This window comes from Phyllostomus hastatus, unplaced genomic scaffold, assembly GCF_019186645.2.
Source record: "Phyllostomus hastatus isolate PE091 unplaced genomic scaffold, TTU_PhHast_1.1 phas_contig_113, whole genome shotgun sequence".
Lineage (NCBI taxonomy): Eukaryota > Metazoa > Chordata > Mammalia > Chiroptera > Phyllostomidae > Phyllostomus > Phyllostomus hastatus.
Window position 1 is genome coordinate 3,127,624 of NW_025333530.1, and position 26,228 is coordinate 3,153,851.

General features: G+C 33.5%; 1 protein-coding gene across 2 annotated transcripts in view; it reads right to left on the reverse strand.

The window, feature by feature from the left end:
* CWF19L2 (CWF19 like cell cycle control factor 2) overlaps nucleotides 1–26,228 on the reverse strand; it is a 97,680-nt gene that overhangs the window by 64,429 nt on the left and 7,023 nt on the right. For both annotated transcript variants that reach the window (XM_045840604.1, XM_045840596.1), the window contains exons 4-8: nucleotides 24,240–24,353; nucleotides 23,391–23,510; nucleotides 17,055–17,148; nucleotides 10,734–10,849; nucleotides 3,456–4,108 (exon numbers count right to left, since the gene is read on the reverse strand). In XM_045840604.1, the coding sequence (XP_045696560.1) occupies nucleotides 3,456–4,108; nucleotides 10,734–10,849; nucleotides 17,055–17,148; nucleotides 23,391–23,510; nucleotides 24,240–24,353 (1,097 nt within the window). The remainder of the gene's footprint in view (nucleotides 1–3,455; nucleotides 4,109–10,733; nucleotides 10,850–17,054; nucleotides 17,149–23,390; nucleotides 23,511–24,239; nucleotides 24,354–26,228) is intronic.

Sequence of the window (26,228 nt, forward strand, 5' to 3'; positions counted from 1 at the left end):
GATGAGTACGTGCTCTAAAAGAAACATCTCCATGACACTGCAATTATCCTACAAAAAAGAGAAAAGGACAAGTTTTTCTCATTTTCCAGGATAACTGCTATTTCAGAAGTCTTCATAATTAATTTCTAAAAAGAAAATCCTATTTGCACATTAAAATGTATTCTCAACACACACACAAACACCCCTCTGGCTAAAAACTTGCGATGAACAAGTAACTGAAAGAGGAACAAATACCTACAAGAGCTCTAGCCCGGTGACATTTCTAAAACCTTGAGTATATATTGCAATTCTTTTTGCATGCTGACAGTGTTCACAGATCTTTCCTTTAATTATTCTTTTCTCACCACTTATCCTCAAATATTCTCTTTGGTCTAAGGATCTCATGGCTATACTGAAAGCCTTTAGAACCTGGAATCATTCTTTTGTGTATCCAGGCAACAATAATAAACTGCCAAGGATGACATCCAAAGATTGAAATATTACATAATATAAGTTAGTTCCTTATATTGATAAAATCTAAATTAAGGACATCACATTAATTTTGTTCATACTATGTACTACTCTAGGTTTCAAATTCCTCAAAATACATAGCTAATATATTTTCCCACAAAACTATATGCAAACACATTTTATTTCTAAGGATAATAAGCTTAAAGTTCTTAATCATGTGGGCCAACACTACAGAGTGGTTTTTTTTTGGCCATTTTAGATAGGGCCCAAAAAGGACAAAGAAAAAAGAATGATAAGTATGATCACATTAAGAATGAATGAAAGAATGAATAAAAAAGAAAAATAAGTAGAAAACTATAAATGATAAAAACTATATATACTGCATGACAACTATAAAGAGTTCTCACAAAACGACTAAAAAATAGGCAAAACATGACACTAGTTAACAAAAATACAAATGATCAACATTTATAAAAATATGTCCAACTTCACTCATACTTAACTGTAAATCAAGGAAAGTTTGTTTCTCAACAATGTCTATGGCAAAGATTAACAAATTCAATAACACTATCAGCAAGGAAGAAAAAAGTCATTCTCATCTACAACTTGTAAGAGTGTAAATTAGTTAACACAAAATATAATTCCACTCCTTGGAATTCATTTTACAGCTATACTTAAATAGTGTGCAAAAGGTCACATACAAAATATTCACTGCAACATTACTTGTAAGAGCAACAAACTATACACCTATTTTTTCCAGGAGCTATTGAAGTTTTACAATAAATGAAAGAGTCTTTAAAATGAAAAAAAGTACATACATATAGGCTGATGTAAAAAGATCTTTAAGATATATTGGCTGGAAAAACAAGGGTCAAAATAGTACATGCATTGTGAAACTACATCACATGTGTATGTAAAGTTTTTATATGTAATTATATTACATATGTTCTCTCTTGTAAAAAGATCACAGACCCAGGAAATGACTGTTACATATAGTTGCAGATAAAATTCATAACACCCAGTTAAATTTGAATTTCAGATAACAACAAATATTTTAGTACAGGTATGTCCAAATATTGCAAGGAACTTTTTTTATTTGCTAAATCTGACAGCCCTCGTTATATAACAGTATGCAGTTCACAACCTCAGTTGCCTTAACTTAGGCATCTGAAAAATGTAGGGGTCAGATTATGATTTCTTCTAACTCTAAAATCAATTACTATGATTTTTTTTCTAGTTCTAAAATTCATTAGTTCTAAACCTCCCTACAGCCCTGACATTTTATAAAGAATTCAACATATACCAGACCAGGATAGCACTGAGATAAACTAAGAGCTTCTAATAGTCCTTCACTGAAATCTTTCCAGTCCCTAAAAATAGGCATTCTTCAAAGTCCTGTGTTGGTCTCTTACTTTGACCTCAGGGTGTACACGTGTGGATAACTCCTAGATTGTTCTTTCCCTCTCCAGTTAATCAAGGAATCTGTGGAAAGCCTCAAACCATCTGCAACATCAAAGTTACTGCAGCTAACAAAGAATATTGTCTTCATACCAAAAAATACAGTTTTTAGTGAGTGCTTGTATTAGAATATATATATCAGAAGCTTACCATTTAAATATAACACGCAAATATGAAGCAATTAGAGAAAGAGACAGAATACTTAAAAAGTGTATGATTGTTGCACCTAATCTGCTTAACTGCAGTCACAGAATTCAAGACCTACAGATCGTCCAAGTGTTAAGCCAATCCTAATGAAATCAGGAAATAAGAGCTTCATCCCACCAACAGGTAGGGACTAGAAAAAGCCTAACCTCTTGAGTACCTGGAGTAAAGCCTGGACAATTATGCATGTATACAGCCTTAAACATTCTCTAAACTCTACCATCTTTATAAAGTCAATACAACTAGGTTTCTCCTTTGGTTTCCCAGGAGCAAAGCTGTGACTTGAACCAGAGCCCATTTAACTGATTTTGCCAGTTTCTTCCCACTGAAAGCAGCTCACTTGTGTTTTATAATGCACAGCTCCAGATGGAGTCATTAACAAAAGCAATTTATCAGACTCATGACCCAGGCCACAATGCTTAAACCTACACCTGCCACCACTGAATTCTAGTATTTCCTAAAACCTCTTCCTTTAGTGTCACATTCATTTGGTGGTTATTTTTAAACATATTTTGATCATTCAAGTATAATTTAGTCATTATCCTTTGGATACTAATTTTCTATTTACAGTTACCTCCTACAGACCTACCTCTATGGCTAAATCAAGTTTTCCTAGGTCTCATTCCACTCTACCTGGGTTTCCTATTCTACTAACCCAGCCCTATATACAAGTATATAATAAGTACAAGAATAATAAAACCAGTAAGTACTACCTATTTCTCTAATCATTACAGATACAACCACTATCCTTCCTATATTTTGCTTTGAAAACTCAAACACTAGCTTTAAAACCTGTCAACTATCAAAAGTACATTATTTTTTTTCCTCTGTAAAACCACCACTATACAATTCACGCTGCCCTGTGCAGGATCTTTCACATTCCTTTTTCACTTCTCATTTGGGCTATAGCAACATATTTTCCTTCAGTCTTCCAGACCTCCAGTAGACATGTGATATTTATAATTACAATTATTCTTAGCAATGGAATAATTTCCTTTGAAAGTAATATGGAAACAGTAACATACCAAAATATTTCCTGTAGTGTGTCCACTTAAAAGGATTGTTAACTCATTCAGTTTAAGTTGCAAAAAAGCAACAAATTTTAAGCAAAGACAGCTATTGAATTCTTCCAGCTTTTCATGTTAAATAAAAATGTGACATGAAATGCAAAAATGAAATGACTGAATTGTTAAATGTGCATATCTTATCTCTTCCATCAAATTTAAGAAAGAGGAGATCAAAACTCACAACTAATTAACAACAGATGTCCTAAAAATACAGTTCACTTCTTTGAATCATATAGATCTTAATATTATCAGTTTAAAAAACAAATGACAAAATACCCAGCAAATGAAGACTTGGTGTTCTGTAGATATTCTTTTTTCAGAGAGTCATCCCTCAAGCTTTCATTCTGTGATTTTTCTCTTGCATCTTCTGAAATGTGTCCATAGTCAACACTGTGACAGGTTTCTAATGGTTTTTGATTTGAATGTTTCCTCTTTCCTCTTTCATCAGAGTGAACCTGTGATGATAAACTTTCTTCGCTGTTCTCTGTGGGTTTTTGAAAACCACAATGCACAGAACCCTTAGTAGACAGTGCTGAAGATGAACCAGATGGTTCAAAATTTCTGCTCTTGCAGTGAAATGAAAGTTCTTCGTCATCAGAGGGTCTTAAAAATTTAGGTCTCAAATTTCCAAAAGAAGAAGACTCTCTATTTTGCCTTGAATTAAAGTCTCTTCTATATGTTTCTGAAGACCCAGATCTATTATCTTTTTCATCACCACGAAATTTATCTTCATTACTAGTAATACCTGTTGAACTGTATCTATCCCTTGAACTTTTATTAGATTGTATCAAGTCTGATTTTCTACTTTCTTGACCACTTTGTGCTTTTTCTGAATATGCTGGCTTCCTCCAATGTTCTCGTCTACAGTCTTCTTTTGTGGATGCAGTTTTTTCAGCTTCTTCTAATTTCGAATGAAATATTTCCAATGACTAAAAAGGAGAAAAATTGAAGACATATAAAATTTTAAAAAGTTCAATGACTTATACCCCATACAGCTCGGTGCCATGATGCACCATTGAAGCACAATGAAAGAAAAACCCAACAAAAGGGAAAAAAAGGCCAATCATCCTACCTACCTGGTATGGGCTGAACAGTGTCTCCCCTCCCCTGAACCAAAGTTATACGTTGAAGTTCTAACCCACAGTACCTCAGAACATGACCATACGGACTAACAGCCTTAAAAGAGGTGATTAAGTTAAAATGAGGTTGTTAAATTAGGTCCTAATCTAATCTGACTGATGTGCTTGTGAAAAGAAATTTGGACACACAAAGAAAAAATAATGTGTGAGAACACCTTGGGAAGAAAGCCAAAAAGAGAGGCCTCAGAGGAAACCAAACCTGCTGATCCCTAGATCTTAGACTTCCATTCTCCTGAACTGAGAGAAAAAAATTTTTTGTTGTTTAAGCCATTCAGTCTGTAGAACTTTTGCTACCTCAAAGTGAATACTTTTAAAAATATGATTAATCAATGAAAATTTACCAAATTAAGAAAATCTGGGAAGTGAAAAGAAGCCTCTCAAGTAAAATATATAATACAGAACACAGTAAAATAATTAAAATACTTCCTACCATCACTAAGATTCAAGAAGTTGCTATTATATATTGCTAAAAACATAACAGACTCCATGAAAAAAAGCAAAGTTCAAGAACAAGAAAGACTTGTAAATAAAAATTGTGTGTCTATAAGCATGCAGATACAGAGAGTGGATAAATCAAAAGTATTGAATACAAATTAGTGAATTCAACACTAGTCCAGGAATTCTCTATACTTAGGAAAAGATGGTAAACAGATATGTTATAAGGAAAAAGAAATATGGACACTTAATCTAAGATAATTTAACATGAACGTACTAGTATTTCCAGAAAGAGCGAGCAAAGAGAGAAGAAAGCACTAACAAAATATAATAATGTAAGAAAATATCCCCAACCAATTTTCCAGATCCAACGGGCTCACCCAATATCCTGAGGAAGGGGAAGAAAATGAATCATATAAAGACTCGTACATTAAAAACCTTAATTCCTGAGTCTCAAAATTCACATAAGAAGCATATAAACAGATGGGAATAGGTAAATGAATAACACATTACCTACAAAGAAAAGAAAGTAAGACTGTTAACAACTTCTCATCTACAACACTAAATGGTGTAAGATAATGGAATAAACATCAATTAAAAAAATTCTAAGGCAATAATTCTATATTCCATTCACAATCAAACTATCCTACCCTGGTATGGACAAAAGAATCATTTTCAAAAATGCAGAAGGTTAAAAAGCAAATCACTTACTAATTTAGGGGGCAGGGGGCAGAGGAAATTCCTCAGGATCAGAATGACAAACCAGAAATGAACTAGAGCAAAGATCACTGAAAAAAGGAAGACATGCTATAAACCAAATGGCAAATATAATGAGTAAGTCTAAATAATTGTTCTGGTAGTTAAGAAGTTTAATATAATTGTCAAGAATAAGATGTGTATTTTTAAATTTATAACAAACTGGAATTAAAATTGCAAATTAAAATTTCCATAAAATCTAACAGGTGAGATGGGGAATCAAAACATGCTGAAGTTATTACCTTACATTAGGCAGAGATAATCCATAACATTTCATTTAAAAAAAATTTAAATGTAGATTTAAACTGTTTCTTAAATTCAATGACAACATATATAGAACAGAAATGATGGCAGTGAGGTAGGGGAAATATTTTCATAATAAAAGCACCTCCTCATACGCAGTTAGAATTAGTGGCTTCTTAGATTCAATGAAATATAATAAAATACAGACAACAATAACAGCAATTATCACAACTTATTTAGTGCTTATATTAATTGTTTGAATAATTTTAGTAAGCTCTATGTGTTCAAATCTACATGTTAACTATGTAATCTTGTTTAAGCTATTTAACCTGTGTTTGCCTCAGTTTCCTCATTTACAAAAGAATAATCATACTGTTATTATAAGTAAGTAATTAACTTATTTAACCCAAAGATTTTAATAGTGCCTGGCATATGAAAAGCACTCAAATAATTATTAGCATTCAAAACAATTCTATGAGACTGATACTAATAGTCATGCTTTTAAAATGGAAAAGAAGTGAAGCTAAAGTCATAAAGCAATAGAGTAATAAACCTGATACTGAAATTCAGGAGCATATGACTACAAAGCCAATGTTCTTAACTACCAGGTCAAAATGCCTCATCCTATGATGACTCTTAACTGTTCTAAAGAATTAAGAAATTACATAAAATGTCAAAATCCAAATAATAAACATCATAACTCCTACTATCAAAACTTAATAAGATAACACTAAAAGATAACTGAAGGCCATATACATATATTAAGATATAAATTCAGTAATTAAAGGAAATGTCATGACCAAATAGGAGAACGAAATCTTATCATCTGTGACATCAATGAACCTAGAGGGTATTGTGCCAAGTGAAATAGGCCAAAAAGAGAAAGACAAATAGAGTAACAAAATAAACAAATAAAAAAAACAGAAATAGATTCATATACGGAGAACAAGCTGATGGTTGCCAGATGGGTAAAAAAGGTGAAAGGGTTAAGAATTAAAAATTAGCAGTTACAAAACTAGTCACAGGGATGTAAAGTATAGCATAGGTAATACAATCAATAGTATTGTAATGACTATATGTATAGTGCTGGGTTGCAAAGTAGCCTTATCTGGAGATCATTTCATAAGTTATATAAATACCTGCAACTAATATAATATTGAATATCAACTGTAATAAAAAATAAATTTTTAAAAATAGGAGTCACTCAAAGAATGCAAGAATTGGTTGAACACTAGGAAATCTGTTAATACAACTCATCTCATTAACAAGAAAAAGAAAAAAATATTATCATCTCAAAGGACACCTATAAAGTTATATCATAAAAATTAGCCACCTTTTCCTACTTTAAAAACAAAGGCAACCAAACAAAAAAGCATCTCTGACTAAACTCTGGATGCATACTTTTTAAAGATGATTACCTTCTGCTTAAGTGCAGAAAGTTATCAATTAAACACAGAAAAACAAGAGAACTAGTTTCCAGCATTTTTATCAAAGTTCTGAAATTCTATTTGAGCAGTCAAGAAAGTTCAAATATTGTAATACTGAAGGGGAAAAACCAAAAGTAGTAATCTATGGAATATAAATATCTCCCCAGATTACCCAATTAAGAATTAGATTTAATGAGACTTAAAACATTAGAGTTTAGAATATTGGCATACTAGCACCAACAGTACATTAGAAAATATAAGGGAAAAAAGATCCAATATATAATTGAAAAAAATATTTAAAATACACTCAAAGACACACATATAAAAACTGCACAGGGAAATTTACTAAAGAGTATAAATGAAAATTTAAATAGAAAAATATCTAGTATTCCAGGATAACATGACTCTACATAGTAAGGTATTAATTGTCCTTAATTTATCTATACATTTAATTAAATTCAAATCGTAATGTCTAAAAGAGTTGAAAGGTTTTAATGAATTTTGGAAAATGTTTCTATTGAGCTTGAACTTGATAAAGTGATTCTAAGTTTAGCAAAATAAATAAATATATAAACACACAGGAATGAAAAATTAATTTTTAAGACTAATAAAAGATCCCACTACATAGTAGATATTCAATAATTATTTGCTATTTGCATCAGTTACTAAAAATTATAATAATTATAACAGTATGATACCAATTCCAGTAAATAACAGAAAAATTAATAGATTTGAGAGTAAAAGGCCTTTTTTATAAAAGACAATTTAATATATAATAAATCTGTCACTTCAAATTAGTAAGAAAGAATAATTCATTCAATATATTATAAACAATCTGAAGATTTATGGAAAGTTAGATGTCAACTTCATACCATATATAAGTAAATATTATAGAAAAAGTAAATGCATAAAAAATAAAATTGAACAAATAAAGTAAATGTAGATGCACATTTTTATGATTTGGGGAAGGGAGAAGGCCTATAAGTGAATTATATCAAGGCCTATAAGTGAATTATATTAAGTCATAAAAGAAAAACCTAATGTATTTTGTAAGGTACACATAAACTTGTCCATAACAAATATAATCCTTCCTCCCTCTCATCCCTCACACACCCTGACAGAGTTCTTCTCTTCTATTACTACTCTTACTACAGTTGGCTTGGTGTTAAAGTCATTTATATATGTCTTGTTCCCTTACTAGAACATGAACTTCAAACCCTAGAAGTCCAGGACCACATCTGATTTATATATATAGTTCTACACATAGTAGTCAATCAATAAATATTTGTTAAATATTTTTAAATGAAAGTAAGAGGAAGAAATACAGATTTATTAAAAGGTCTTACATCAATATCCCAAAGAAAAATGGGTAAATACTATCCATAATCAATTCACTTAAAAATACACATGGCCAGAAAATGTATGAAAAAATATTCCAGCCCTGGCTGGTGTGACTCAATAGATTGAGCACTGGCTTGGGAACCAAAGGGTAGTTGGTTCCATTCCCAGTCAGGGCACATGCCTGCCTTGCAGGCCAGGTCTCCAGTAAAGGGTGCACACGAGAGGCAAACACAAATTAATGTTTCTCTCCCCCTTTTTCTCCCTCCCTCCCCCTCTCTAAAGATAAATAAATAAAGTCCTTTAAAAAAAGAAAAAGATTCCAATTTATTAATAAAATAATAAAAAATAAAAGTAAAGAAAAATGTGTTTACTCTATTTCAGTGTCTTTGGTTATATTTTGCTTGTTTGTTTGTTTTGTTGTTTAGGTTCCTGTTAGAGAACAGGCTGACAGTGCCCAGAGAGAAGACAGGAGGGAATTTCAGGGGAATTTCAGGGGAAAAGGGGAAGGGTTTACAGGAAGAAGTATAAAAGACACCTGAACAAAAACTAGGAGCGGGTGGAAATGGGAGGGAGGTGGGGAGGGAGGTGGGGAGGGCTGGGTGGATGGGCTGGGATCTAAAAGATAGAAAAGATAGTAAAAGATAGAAAATTGTACTTGAACAACAATTAAAATAAAATTTTTAAAATGTGTTTACTAAAGTCATTTTACTGAAAATATATTTTGATTGATCTTTCTGTAGAGAAATTTGGCTATATCTACATCTCACTTTGCTATGTCCTTTAAAACAGCAATTTCATTTTTAGTAATTCATCTTAAGAAAATATCCAAATAAGCCCTGGCTGGTGTGGCTCAGTTGGGTAGAGTGTTGTCCCGTAAAGCAAAAGGTCACAGAATCAATTCCTGAGCAGGGTACATGCCTAGGTTGTAGGTTCAGTCCCCTGCTGGGGTGAGTACAAGAGGCAACCCATTGATGTTTCCCTCTTGCATCTATGGTTCTCCCTTTCTCTCCCTCTCTAAAATCAATAAGCATGTCCTCGGTAAGGATTTAAAAAAAAGGAAAGAAAATATCCAGATAAGTATGCAAAATGCATTGTATGAAGATGGTCAGCACAGTGCTATTTAACAGGTGAAAAAAATAAAAACATATAAATGTCCCTCCACTGACTATTAAATAATGGTACATAATAAATACAGTAAATATAATTAAAATAGTAAAAGGTCATTAAAATGTACATATTTACTGACATCCAACTACGTCTATATTAGTAAGTGTGAAAAAAACAGGATATGTTCCTCTAAGCCTAGTTAATAAAATTATAAGCCCAATTTAACAAAAACAATTTATTTTTATCTAGAAAAATGTGTATATCAAAATGTTCACAAAGATTACCTTAAAGGATAGTTTTTCTCCCTTTTTTTCAAACCCTTACTACTTTCTAAACCTGCTTCTTCTGGAAATTAAAAAAATAAAAAAAGAGACATCAGTAACTACTGAAACAAACATTATTCACAGATGGTGAGGATGAGAACTGGTCTTAAAATATCATGTACTATTGCATGGTTCTATTGTTTCAAAAAATATATATATTCTTTAAAAAACAATTATATTCCAAAACTCTGGAACATAACAAAAACTCTGGGAGAAAAAACTGAAATATAAATCAAAATTTCAACAGTGGTTATCGCTAGAGGTATACATTGGAGGCTTTCCTCATAATGAAAAAGTGTTATTTTTACATCCAACAGGCACATAACTTCAATTTTATATTGATAATGTCACGTAAGTTTACATAATAAAGGAAAAGCAGAAAAATGGTTTCAAGAGTATATAGATTTAAAATTTAATGCCAAATCAGCCCTGGCTGGTGTGGCTCAGTGGCTTGAGCACCAGCCTGAGAACCAAATGGTTGCCAGTTCAGTTCCCAGTAGGGGCATATGTCTGGATTGCAGGCCGGGTCCTCAGTGGAGGGGTGCATGAGAAGCAACCACACACTGATGTTTCCCTCTCTTTCTTCCTCCCTACCCCTCTCTAAAAAAGTGTATAAATAAAATCTTTTAAAAAAATTAATAACAAATCAATGCAAAAGTGTTTCATGGTACAAAACACTGACAAAAGTTAAACATACTTAATTTCAAAAAAAATTTTTTAAAGGACACAATTTTCCATATAACTCTGAAAATAACACATGATCTCCTTAATATGAATACTCACCCCATATCTTTCAGCTACAATGTCTTCAAAATTTCTATTTTGCCTCTCAGCTTGTTCCTTCATTCTTTGATAAGATTTCCTTAGCCAGCTTAATCCACCATCTTCTATTACTGAAACTAAATTTCAATACCAGATGTCAGTTATTCTTTTCATGTGGTATAACAGTATTAATATTTATTGCTTATAAAATCACTTCTGAAGTATAAAACTGAATATTCTTCTTGAACATAAAAGGCATAAGTGTATTTGAAATTTAACATATATTTGAGTGCCTACATATGCAAAGTACAGAGGTTTGTGACTATAAGAAAGATAAAATAAATAAAACTATCCTCAAAAAACTGCAATCTAAAAGAATGAGGACAAAAGGACATAATAGCCACAGAGATAATACTGGCCAAATATTATAAAAAAGATGGAAAGAATTATAGAAAAAAATGAAAAGGGAGGATTATTTCTAAAGCAAAGGTAAGAAAAAATTTCACAAACCAGGCTCAAAAAAATGAGTTGGGATTCTTCAAACAAAGGTAAGAGCAGGCATTACCAGAAATAAATAAGGAACAAAGGTACATACATGGGGGGTGGTGGGGGGAGAAACTACCTCCATACATCACAAAAAGAAATAAGGAAATTATAGATAATGCTTAAATGTATATTAATTCAAATTATTTTAAGTTAGTCATGATTACCAACTATGAAAATCTGAATGCCTTCAACAAACTTTATTAAGTCACTTATATTTCCTTCTATACACATCACACTTTTGATATGCATAAAGAAAAATCTAATCAATTATTTAAGTAAAAATTCTGTTCCTGATTTCCTTGTACAAATATAGGACAACTTTACATGATCCCAGTTCTATAACCAATAAAAATACACACACAGAGATCCCAAAAGACATATAAGAATCTTCATTAAAAATCTGTGGTAATCCCACCAGCCTAGAAAACAACCCAAATGTGTACCATTAGTCAAATGGATATGTATCATAAATTATATTTCTAAAAAAAACTACTATGCAGCAATGAGAATGAGCGAGTACAATTATATGAGCACGGGTGAATCTGCAAAGGTGGACAAAGAAGCAGGAACCAGAAGAGGGTACATGTATGATTCCAGGAAAAAATGATTTTTGGTGCTAGAAACCAGAACAGTAGTAACCCTTCTGGCAAGAGTATAGGGACCAAAAGGACAAAAAGGAGCTTTGGGGATGCTAAAAACGTTCTGCTTCTCAAACTGTGTGTGCCAATAACACAGATATTTGCACTTTGTGAAAATGATCAGTCACTATACTTTTGAGTTGTGTACACTTTTTTAAGTGTTAAATATCAATAAAATAGTTACCTGACAGATTTTTCAACCCTCACATTCTAGTCCATCATTCAAATTTGAGTTTATCTTTACTAAGCAATTTATTCTAAGATAATGAGTCTTTCCTTACAGGTCTAAAATACTTTGTACTTCAAAATCTACATCTCTAGTGAGCTCAATGATTCACTTATTTTGCTCTTGCTCTTTTTTTTCTTATTTTTCTAGTCTATGAACTCAAAATTAACAAGCAACTACTCAAGGAAGTTAGTCTAAATCTGCAATTTCTACAGGGATAAGAGAAACCTCTTATAATTAATACCTATGCCAATGTCCCAACTATGTAATTAAATTTTTTATTCTAAACACTTATTCGTAAAACTGATAAAATGCTAATGGACACAGTAAAAACTTCCTGAATGATCACCAATATATAACAGTTCAGAGAAAAAAAAATGAGAAAAAGGCTGTTTTAAAATTACTGTGTTGACAATTATTATGAAAATCTAGCAATAAAAATTCTCAGTCAATTCAGTCATGAGTAAAATCCACAATGTTATAAGTATTTATATAATAATGTTACCTTCAGTCAGTTTTTGTTAAAAATACAATATTTTAACAAAAGAAATCACCAGATTTAATATTTAAAAAGCAAATAAATATACCAATTTGCAGCACCAGTAATCATGAAATTCAATTCAACAAATATTTATTGAAATTTACTATGAATATGAAAATTTGTTGCGCACAGTAGGGAGCAAAAACATGAATGAAACATTGCCCCAATCCTCTGTGCTGAGATAAACATATCTCAAATAGTTATAAGAAATTCATTGGTATGCAACACTTAATATATACCTGTATTTAAAATTATTTTTAAAAGTCAAAAATTAAGAGACTGAAAAAAAGTATGCTTCTATTGTAATTAAAAGTTACATTGTTATAGACCATATACAAAGAAATGAATCAGTGCTGCACTCTCCATTATTCTCAGAAGACAGGATAATATAACTATAGCAATAAACTTAAAGATTCGGAAACCTAGATTTTTAGTCTTGCTCTTGCCACTAAGTAGTTCAAAGATCCTGAGCAAGTCACTGACTTCTTTGAATCTTTGTTTATGTGTAATATAAGACAGCAGATTTAAACCACCTCTGAAATTTCTTCCAACTCAAGATTCTAAAAGACATTCCAAAAATAGAGGGAACAGAATCTACAAAAACAGAGACATAAAAGAGTTTTGTGAGCAAGTATTTAGTAACTACATGGTAACAAACATAGACTTCTCATGAAGAATCTAATCAGTTAACCCTGGACTAGAAATCAGAAAACCTGGGCTCTAGTACTACTCACACGACTATAAGCAAATTGTTACCTGGCCACTCTAAGCCTTACTTTCCTGAGCTATAAAGTTAGGATAATAATGTCTACCTTACTATTTTCACATGGTTGCTATGAAAATAAGCTGGTATATAAATGTGTCATGTATACCTTAAAATGTACAAATATTCCCATTACTAAAATATAGTCTAAAATAATTTTGTATGGATGCTAAGAAGTTTATTTGCTTTTCCACTTAATTTTGTCTAAATAAAGGCAACCTAAGATTAATGAATTATTAAAAAATATAGCACCTCTATCATTACCAAAAGAGAAAAGTTGATAAAATCTTCCCAGAACATTTAATCATAAGGAAAGTATTTGACATCATTATTAACTATTTACTATATTCCAAATACTGTGCTAATAGATTTCCTCATTTGATCCTCACAATAACTATATGGTAGGTACTACCATTAGTCCCTATTACAGATGAGTGAACTGGACCCAGAGAGATTAGGACACACTTTCCCAAAATCATGAAGCAACTAAGTGGAAATGCAAATCCCAAGTACCCTCTCTCCCAAGTCTGAGTCCTAAACTGTAATACCATATCACCTTTACATACCTCAATACTAAACTTGTAACACTTTTGGGTGCCTAACCATTTCAGCTCCACCATTGGTGTGAATAGAAATACAACATTATCTGCATATGCAGTAAAAAGTGCAGATCACTTCTTAAAACTAATTTCAACTTTGGGATATGAACCTCTGACAGACAAGCTTTCTGTCCTTTTTCTTTTCTAAGAAAACACAATGTGGGAAAGGGAAATGGTGAAAGCATGTTATGAAGGGGAAGAAAGAATGGTTCTTTAAAAGACTTAAATATAAGTTGTGACACCATAAAAGTCCTACAGGAAAACACTGGCAGGAAAATCTCAGACATTCCATGCAGCAACATCTTCACTGATATGTCCCCTAAAGCACAGGACATAAAGGAAAGAATAAACAAATGCAACCTCATCAAATTAAAAAGCTTCTGCATGGCTAAAGAAAACAGCATTAAAATGAAAAGAGAACCAACTGTATGGGAAAACATATTTGTCAATAATACCTCAGACAAGGGTTTAATCTCCAATATATAAAGAACTTACACGACTCCACTCTAGGAAGACAAGCAACCCAATTAAAAAATGGGCAAAGGACTTGAACATACACTTCTCCAAGGAGAACACAGAGAGGGCCCAGAGACATATGAAAAGATGCTCAGCATCACTACCCATCAGAGAAATGCAAATTAAAACCACAATGAGATACCACCTCACACCAATCAGAATGGCCATCATAAATAAATCAACAAACAAGTGTTGGAGAAGATGCGGAGAAAAGGGAACCCTAGTGCACTGTTGGTGGGACTGCAGACTGGTGCAGCCACTGGAAAACTCTATGGAATTTTCTCAGAAAACTAAAATTGGAACTGTCTTTTGACCTGGCAATTCCTCTACTGGGATTATATCCTAAGAACCCTGAAACACCAATCCAAAAGAACCTATGCACCCCAACGTTCATAGCAGCACAATTTACAATAGCCAAGTGCTAGAAGCAACCTAAGTGCCCATCAGCAAATGAGTGGATCAAAAAACTATGGTACATTTACACAATGGAATACTAAACAGCAGAGAGAAAGAAGGAGCTTATACCCTTTGCGACAGCATGGATGGAACTAGAGAGCATTATGCTAAGCGAAATAAGCCAGGTGGTAAGGGACAAATACCATATGATCTCACCTTTAACTGGAACATAATCAACAAAAGAAAAAAGCAAACAAAATATAACCAGAGTCATTGATATTAAGAACACTCTAACAACAGCCAGAGGGGAGTTGGGGAGGGGACTGTGGGGAGAAGGGTTTTTAGGTACTACTATAAAAGACAGGGACAAAACTAAGGGGGAAGGCAAAGCAAGAGAGGAGGCTTGGCTAGTTGGGGGGAGGGGTCGGAAGAAAATGCAGACAACTGTAACTGAGCAACAATAAAGTAATTTAAAAAAAAGCTTTATGAAAGGTCATCTTTCTCCTAGTATCTTTCATCCCACTGATGAAAGATAAAACTTTGGGTTTTCTACACTCAGTGATGTTAAGAAGCTGTTGACTGTAAACACTCAAAGACTGATTTTGTTAATTCAACATTTTCCCATAGATGAACCCACTGATTGTCCTATGACAATACTGGTAACATACGCCTGGATCATAAAATCAGCCCTACATGGATACTTAGCTAACTTCCTACTCCCCAAACTTTTGTTTTCAAGTTTCTGAAAAATAGTATTTTAAAGGGATCTTTGTATGACTACAGTTACTATTATATGACCAACAGAGACATTTCTACCCATGCTGAAAAACAATAAAGAAAATGTTATTACTCCTAATACCTTTAGTAAACTACTAAAGAAAAAAATATATATTTTTTAAAAACCTGTAAGTTGGCTCTATAGAATCTATACATAAAATACAAAAGAATTTTAGCCCTGGCTGGTGTGGCTCAGTAGATTGAGTGCCAGCCTGTGAACCAAAGGGTTGCCAGTTTGATTCCCAGTCAGGGCACATGCCTGGGTTACAGGCCAGGTCTCCAGGAGGGAGTATGTGAGAGGCAACCACATATTGATGTTTCTCTTCCTCCCTTTCTCCCTCCCTTCCCCTCTCTCTAAAAATAAATAAATAAATAAATAAAATCTTTAAAACAAACACAAAAGAATTTTAAATGGCCAAAATAAAAATAAACTGTGTATAAAAAGCAAAAAATATTCTAATAAAATAAGATGAAAAAATAGTATCATGATTTATAACAGTATTCTCTGTACACTAGGTTAAGTGTAGTAAAATAAACTTTTAGTTGATTTTATATCAATGTAACACTTAATTGACGTAAGTATTTTTTTAAATTACTGTATCAAATAGAATTATGGGACACAAATACTTTATTTCCATCTGCTGGAAAATAGTAGCACTATAGCACTATCTTAATTAAGGTCAATACAAATTATTACAAATGCTGAAAAAGTAGGAATTTCTGAGATATGTGAAATCACATCTTTAATGTTTATATATTACTTTCATGAAATTTCAGACTTAATACTTTTTATATTTTGTTATAGAATGTAACAAACCAAAGCATTATTATTTCCTCACAGAATCATACTTTCTATTAATCCATTCAAAATAAAACTTCAAATTTAAAATCATTAATAATAAAAATATAATTAGTTTGCTCCTAAATGTATCATTCTCCCATTTACTAATAATTTAAATAAGGCCTCAAAAAGACTGCAAGCATTTTATTATTGCTTGTTATATGCAAACTGAATGTGTAATAATAATTCATAGATGCTCATAACATGAAAGCATACAAATTTCACATCACATAATCAATACAATTAAGAGATGTTTTGAAAATACAGACAAAAATAATCATGATTATTATTTGATCAAAATTACAGCATCAAACAGAAATATTTGTATAACCAGTGATAAAATTTAGATTTACTACATCCCAAAATCTGATTTGGATTATTAAGCATTTTTGCAATTTGTAATGCATCTTACCAATCTACCCACAAACTCAGTTCACTGCCTTCAGAATACCAAGTTATAAGAAATGCCTGTGTGGCTACAACAAAATTATAGAGATACCTTTAGTAACTGATGACGTATTATAGTCTTCTGGTGGAAGACCTGTCCCACCATCCTTCCAGTATGGATTCAATTCTCTTTCCTGCAGCCTGGACTAGAACAAAACATTTTCAGAAGTTGTAATTTAAAAATAATCCCACCACAAAGTGTATTAATAAATAACATACCCGAGACACAGTTAACAGTTGTAACCTTGCAACTGTTTTTTTTTTAATAAATAGTGAAAACATTCTTAAGGCACTCTTTTGCAACTTTCAGGAAATAATGTTTAAGTAATATTCATCCAATGCTTCCATTAAATACCTATACTATGAATCAGAACAGTGCTAGATACAGAAGATGTGACAACCAATGTGCCTAACTCTGTCCTTGCTAGCTTGTAAGAATGCAGGCAACAAACAAGTAAATGACAAAGGCTTTTTAAAAGTACAAAGTGCTAAAGTCACACATAATTCAAACTCCTCTCACACTGAAGGATTAAAGGCTTTCTAGAGTAAGCAATATGTGCAGTCTTAGACCTAAAAATGAGCAGAAATTAGCCAAAAAAAATTTTTTTGGGGGGGCGGGGAGGCACAGAGGTGCTCTAGGTAAAAGGAACAACAGCATGCTCGTAGAACCCTAGAGAAAAGTGAAAACAGCACTTTCAGGCAACTTAAAGCAATTAGTAGTATAAGTAAACAGTGATTAAGAGATTAGGTTGTACAATAACCAGGGACTAGGCCACATAAACCATTTTAAACTGCTGTTAAGGTTTTATGCTGAGGAACACTGAGCGATAAAAGAGACTGGCTTTGTATACACAAATAGCAAACTTGTTTCAGAGGAGAGAGAGTAAAGAAAAGAAAGGTTAGAAGCTGGAGGCTCTGGCCTGGTAGGTCAGTTGGTTACAGCACTGTCTCAACAGCTAAGGTTGCTAGTTTGATCCCGGTTCAGAGCACACACGAGAATCAAATAATGAAAGCATAATAAGTTGAGCAATAAATCAATGTTTCTCTCTCTCAATCTCCTATTTTTCTTTTCTCTCTCTCTTTCCCTTTCCTTCCTTGCCCCTTCCCTCCCCCACCCTATTCCTTTCTCCCTAAAAATCAATAAATTAAAAAAAATGTTTTTAATGATTAGTAGCAGGGATCCGATCAGAAGATGGTAGCAAAAATCAGGAATGGTAACCTAGTCACAAGTCAAGTGCCTCCTGTGTCCCAAGCCCATGTTGGGCACTGGGGCTACAATGAATAAACCAGGCACAGTCCTGACCAGCAAAGAAATTAGGGTCTAGAGAAAGGGGAGAGACAATTAAGCAGAATCAATACATTAAGTGCTATGAAGGTAAAGGATTCTATGCAACAACATACTAGAGGTTCCTAACTTGACTTTAGGAGGTCAGAAAATGTGAGAACTAATAACAGCAATTATTAGAATTCATAATGGCAATTAGATGAATGGAAAGAGTTAAATGTTTGTTTCCAATGATATGATCAACTACATTATCAAAAAGAAAAATGATAAGACAAAAAATGTACATCTTCAAAGGACAAAATTTAAGTTAAAGCTTAACTTAGAGGGATAAGCAAAACCATAGGATTTGATTTCTTTTGTACCAAAAAAAAAATTCTGTCACCTCTACTACAATATGTCATAGTATTTAAAATGAAGGAATTTCTTCCAGTGGTCTTATCTAGACACTCAGAGATGCACATCAGAAACTAAACAGGATAAAAAAGGCTGGCATTACATACTGAGGAGGACAACTGATGACAGGCTAGACAAATTATGAGACACTATCTAAAAATACACCAACAAAAAACAACCGAGCATATAAAGAATTACTACAAATCAGTAAGTAAAAGAAAGCTGAAGAAAAATAAGCAAAAGAACATAAACAGTTCATAGTATAAGAAATCTGAATGACCAAAAGCAAATAAAAACCTCTCTCCTAGAAATCAGACAGATATATATAAAAGCAATAAAACACCATTTCTCACCTATCAATTAGCATGACAAAAATGTTTACATTTGGTGATACAAATATTTAGTAAGGTAAAAGAACATACATTGAGCAGTATACATTGCTACAATCTCAAAATATTAGTAAAAGATAGGTACATACCATATAGGAGCAATTTTACTTCTAGATATGCACAGTGAAGAAATTTGCACACGTGCATGAGAAAAATACAGAGTGGGGCAAAAGTAGGTTTACGGTTGTTCATGTGGAAAATGCAATAAATAAATAATAAGAATAAACTCTGTTTGTTTCATGTACTATCAACTGTAAAACCTACTTTTGCCCACCTTGTATATAAGGACCTTCACTTAGCACTATTTGTAATAATGAAAAACAGCAAACAATGTAGATGTTTACAGATTCCCTAAAGGAATAAATATTTACAGTATGTCATAGACAATGAAAGACTATGCAGTGATTGAAAGTTGAAATAGAAATAAAACATATCAACATCAATCAATCTCTACAACACTCTCAGGGCTTCTAGTCAAAATGGCTCATTAAAATTCCAATCATCACAACCTCCCCTGCTCAGGACAAACAGAAAAGATATACAAAATACAAAACATACTTCAGTTCAAAAAAAGATAAAAAGTTCTATGGCCGAGAACAGAACAGAAATGCAAAGAAGTAATAAGCAGAACTGAAGCCACAGGCCTACTGGACTCTATGTGCAAGCAGAAAGTGATAGTCCTTAGTTCAATTTATGTAAGATCAACATTACATATTACAACATTACAAATTAGTTAAGATCAACATTAGGTGCTCCTGCTGAAACAGGAGAATCAAGCCAGTCTTACCACACAAGGCCAAGCACTGAGCTGGGGTGATCTCTTGCTTGTAAAGAAAAGACTGAAAAGTTGGAACACATCTCTTCAATGCTACAGACTCATAATATAGGGTTGCGCTACAGGTCTATAGTTTATATGTATCACAATGTGGGCATATTGGAACTCTGGGTCTCTGTAAGACCCAGAGAACCCAGACATAACCTTGAGCACTGGTTTTCAAACATTTTTGTGACCTTGACCCAAAGAGAGATTATGTGTGTGCCTACGTGTCTGTCTCCAAAACTGAGGAAACAAAATGTATCTTTATTGCATGAAATACATGCTGATATCTCATACTTTCAAATACTGATTTCAATAAATTAAGTTCATGATCCACATTTCGAAAAAAAATAGCACAGAAAACAAAAGAAATGATATCCTCAAAATCAAGAAGAGACATAAAGCAACATGCTTCATACCAAGCTTTTGTTAAGGGCCATCATTTTAGATTTGTCCCCATTATTTTCACTTTGTCTCCACTCCCATTATAAGAATTAACATTTGGTTCTAAGGCTAGGGCCATTTTTTTCTCAAACCAAGTATTCATCATGTGTTAAGAATATGATGACATGCAAGGACCAACACACTCAAGCTGATGTGCAGATATTTGAAAACTGTCTAGTCTCAGTCACTAGTCTCAGTGGTTCACTTCTGCATACAACAATTGGAATTCTTACTGAAGCAAAAATCAAAAATTACAGATTATGAACTTCGGAACTAAATCCAGGTAGCAACAAGGTAAAATCATGGGGTAAATAGTAATAAATCTTCTACAATTTCAAGTGTACAAAATATTTTAAAAGCACCACTATATGCAGAGTTCTATACTAGCTGCTATGGAAGACACAAATATAAACAAAATGGTTTCTCAAAAGTTTATAATCTCATAAGGGAATTACAATCTCATAATAGGATTAAAACTGTTAAATTACAGTACTTTACAGAAAACTGCAAATACTATATAGGAAAGGAAAAAATAAAGTGCTATCAAAACAAAAAGAAAGAAATTTATTTCGGTCAAAGGAAATAGGAAGAATTTCATAGTATATATCAAGTCAGGCCTGGAAGGGTAAAGAGGATGCAGACATAGAAAGCAATTCGCTCAGAAAAAAACAGATGAACAAAAATTCAAAGACAGAAATTTGCAGAGAAATATGAAGGAAAGTAATTAACCTGGTTTGGTTGAGGTACAAATTACTTAAAAGAAAGAAGCCAATCTAATGTGTATGGGCTCTGGGTGCAGGTAGCTTTTAGGGGAGCCTTTAAAGTAAAACAATAAATGCTGCACTTTTTTTCCCAATCCAGGCCCTGAAAAAGTTTTTTAAAAAATACAATAAGAAACATGGAAGCTAAAAGACAAATTACTTTTATGGCTGATGAAGGCTTAATTGGAAAAGAATTTTTCTTTCAGTTAAAGTCAAATGGGCCTATTCACTGACCCCAACAATGAGGCAGACTTTCCCAGGTACACATACACTGAACCAACGCCACCACACCTCATTCCCCACATGGCCTCTGCAGACAGCATGTTCCACAAGCAAGAAGGGCAGAACTAAGCAAAGCATACCTCATTTATTCTCTCCAAATTCAAAATAGATAATTTACTCCATATCCTCAAGAACAGTATGAGAAAAGAGGATGGAATGAAATACCAGTAGTGGAGCTTCTTTCAGCAGAAAAGAAACATCAGAAATGGCAACAACACATTCTCTGTAAGTTGAATAACTGAAGACATGTATACAGAACACCATGATCGAACTGCACTTTGCAAAACAACCTGACATCAGTTGTAGGGTGCTGGAAAACAAAGACATGACTATAATTGCCTAGGTATGAGTAAATTAGGGCTTGAACCATAACATTTAACCTTAAATGGTTCTGATTTCCAGGGACTGTCCTCAGTTCATTACACATGATTAACTCAGCTGCAGTAGAGATGAGATAAGTAAGGCTCAGAGAAGGAAGACAAACATCTAAGGAGTGGCATTCAAACTAGAGCTGTAGCAACAGGAATGAAAAAGATACAGATGCAAAAGGCAAAAACCACATAGCAAATGAGTAAATCATTAGATGCTGATTTAATTAAATCAGAAGTTCATGTAAGAATTTGTAAGAAAAGATACGTTAATTTAGAAAGCCTGAAATTCAAAGCTGGGAAGTTGCTATGATAATCACAGAAGTATCATATACTTAGGAAGCAAAAGCAGTTTTATTAAAAGTATTTCTAAAAAAACTAATCACTATTTCAATCTATTAAAGATACTCATTTAAGGGATCACTATGTTCTATTGTTTGATACGGAAAACAGGCTTGAATACAATAAAACAAAAGACCCCGAGTCAACGAGGACTAACAAAGCAGACTGCCAATGCCCACACACAGCAGAGCATTATTTAGGAGCAGGCATGTAATGGCAATAGGTGAAACCAACTACAGACAGCTCCCCTTTCTTGCTCCACTCCCACTGATGACCCTTCTGTTGCACTTTTTGTTTCCCTTATAGCACAATGGGTCTCAGCTCCTTCAGGTCTAACTCAGAGACAAAGACATTTTACAGAACTTGTCGAGATATTCCAAAACCCCTAGCTTCCGATGTTTCATGTGGAGAGCTGCTTAATTATAAGCCAATACTATTAACCACACCTACATTTTCAGAATTAACATTAAACTGCAGGAAATAAAAACAGAAACAACACTGATCACATGACTCTTATGATCCCTCTTTCATGTTTTTCCATTTTTGGTCCCTCTATGCTTCACCCAAGGTAAATTCTTAAAGACTCTTCTTTATCACTAATTCTCTCCAACTGGATTCAATCTGTTGTTCAACGATCTACTTTCTAATTCAAGTGTAATAATTTTCATTTCTTTAAGTTCTTATTTGTTCTTTCTCAAATGTGCCTTCTAAGTAATGTTTTATTCATATTTTCTATACCTGTTACTGTACAAAACTATTCAATAGTCTAACAGATCAAGGTTTTACGGGTCTGATTCTGCTGTTCATTGTTTCAGATGGCTCTTATTCATGGACCACCCTGGTATTTTCAAGTACTTTACAACTTCAGATGATGAGCATGCATTCCACAGAACTTATTCCTGGGGAACTTATGCTGTGTAAGTTGACAGCATGGCCCTCCAGAAAGGACTGGTTATAGCTGCCAAGCACTCCAGGCACTACCGACTGAAGAATACTTTCAAATAAATTCTTTCCTTAAAGATTTCCAAACCACATAGGCAGCATAGTTCAAGCCCTTGTAAATCCAGGCCATAAACCAAACCCAATTAACTATATATGCCCTTGATTAATAAATCAGTTATATTTTTAAACAGACTTCCTACAGGAAACTTAAAAGAAGTTATTTCATAGTTGTTCCTACTGATTTTTATTAAATACCACAAACAAATAATATCTTACAAGGTATCTTACAATATCTTGCATGTGTATAAATGTCTTATCAGTTCACTAAGGCAAATTAGAAAGTTAAACTAGTTTCAATACCTTACCTGTTCAAGTGCTTGGGCTTTCTCTTGCTCTATTTTCTTTACAGTTTCCTTTTCAGCTCTGAGTGATGAAGACGACACAGTTTTAACAGACATAAAATCAACAGTCATCCACTCATCCCTCTGTTAAAAAAAAAAGTCATTTTGATCTAAAATCAAACTTAACATTAAGCACTTAATAATAAGAGGCACTCAAACCTAGGTTTAATCCTACATGACTATCTAACTTGAAACAAGTTTCTTAGTCTCAGTCTTATTTTCTCCCCTATAAAATGAAATAAAATCCCTACTTTTCAGGGCTGTTTTAAGGGGTAACAAGAAAAGAGGTTTAATACATCCAGACTAGAGCCTGACACTCAACAGCCACTCAAACATTAGTTCCTTTTCAGCCTTCTTTCTTCCCTGTGGCTAACACTGTATAAATAGCATTATTCCTCAGGCATATGAACTGTAATCCAAAATCTGGGAACCATCAAACTATAATCTTGCTACAAAAATTATGACATGAGGAGAAGAAAAACAAAAACTGTGACTGAACTCTACACACTGTGGAAAGGGCAGATAAAAGTAACAGTAAAGGGTTCCAGTATACATGGAGAAAGTCTCATTTCTGCGTCAAGAGCCAGAGGGAGGAACTCTTCCAGAGGGACCATAATAGAGATAAGCACTTACTTTCTCACGGAAGGAGAAGGAGTCTAAAGGCTCAGTAAGTAGCATTACTGCCAATATTATTCACAAAGTATATTGTTTTCAAAATCTAGTTTTTCTACATAAGAAATTAAAATCGTCTCCATTAAATATTCATCTATTCTTATAAACTCACACTTCTTTGTTTAAAATCAGGTGGCTTACCTGAATACCTTGGTTGTTATCTTCTTTTTCTGACTTTTCACTTTTCAGTTTCCAGGCTTTTTCCTTGCCAGGAGTCTGGGATGGAACAGCCTCAACCCATTCATCTTCAGAGCTCTAAGAATTTTTAGCATATAAGTAAATTCTCAAATTTATATACTTTCATATAAAAATTTTGTGCTGTTGTTAAATAGCAGAAAATCAGCTTCCTAGAGAAAATTCATACACTATACTTACCCTTTAAAAAATTACACTGAAAAATTTGAAGAAAAAACATGTAAACTCTTTCTTTAGGAATAAACTTACAAAGCGCCAATTAAAGTATTTCTGTTTTTAGTGGCTTATTATCAAGCCAAGGGAAAGCAAAACACAAAGATCAGAACTGCTAGATAAAGAACTCACTTCACCACAGAGCTATAGATCCTACCAACATCAAGTAGTACTGACACCTTTGCTTAACTAGAACAAAGGAAACAACACCCAACCAAACGAGCTTGCCTCAAAGTTTCAAATATAAGATTCCTCTAGATCTAAAAATGCAGAGATCTCAGTTAACATCTAGGCTGGAAAAGCACTTACTGTGTTTAAATAACAGATTATTCAATCAATGAAGTGGTATTTAGCAGTATCCCCTATGTGCTAAACAGTATGCCAGGTTTGGGGTTTTGTTTTCAACAGATATATCAATCACCTCTCCCACATTAAGTATCATAATCAGTATTTTCACATATTACTATCATGCTGACTCCTTAAAAAACCCGACATGAAATATAATTTGGTTTTACAGATAAGAAGAGCTCCCCAAAATAAGTTACTTGCCCAGGTCACATGGTATCCAATTAGAAGAAAACTCATAAAACCATGTATAACTTTAATTCCCGCTATTCTTGAAGCCCAACTGCATTCCTAGATGTCCTATGAGACTCTGTAGTCCAAATAAATTGTACAAGCCAGTTTATGATTGGTTTCTGTTATCTGCACCCAAGAGTGCCAACTAATACATATCCCCTCCTCTCCATTCTTAAAAAGCAGCAACCCTAGATCAAATCTTCTTATGTCTCACCCAGACAACTGGAAGAACCAAATTAGTCTCCTGTTCTCCAGTCTTTCCTGCTCCCCTCCCTTCTCCAATCCCCACCCTGAATACATTTAGAATAACAGAAGGGCATGTCTGACCACAGTGCTCCTCTTCTGTGGCTCCCTGTCACAAAGGCTGCCAGTTGCTCCACTTCTTTCCTACCAATAGAACCCTATTTTATTTGGAGACATAATGTGCCTCCCTTGCTGGCAAGTGAAGGCTATAATAAAGTGTCCAATGAGATGAAAATGAAAGTATTGTGTGGGACTTTCTGGAAGTTAAGAAAGAGATGATATCCTCTTTCCTATTATCCAGACTAACAGACAATGTTATAAAGGCGATGGAGGAGCAAGACAGTAGCTGTCTATCCTAGAAGACCACACTAGTCCTAGAATGCCCAACTGGTTTCTTTCTTATGAAAGAAATACTATTTGTTTAACCAATGACAATTCAGAGATTTTCTCATAAATGCAACTGAACCTAAATAAATGATATCCCTACAGAATAAAGCCACCTCTTCATTTACAAGGTTCTTTCAACTCTTTCAGTTTCATTTCCATTCACTCCCCTCCTGTTTTATAATCTAATGCTATTAAATTGCTTATAATAATATCTAGATACATGCATCACACACACTCATACGCCATGTTATTTGGTTTGCAGGCCTGCACTCAATCCACTGAACCACGCCAGCCTCACACCATGTTATTTCATATTCCCAAGCCTTTGCTCTTATATTTCCTCTGGCATGAAACGGCACACACCCCTTTAAATGCCAGGCTAATTCTTATTCATCCTTCAAGTCTCAACTCAAGCAGCATCATTTCCTCAATAAATGCCCTCTCCCCATGCTGACCTCATTCTCTTGCCGATTTTAGTTTCAATCCTCCATTTTACCTTTAGACCTCATAAAC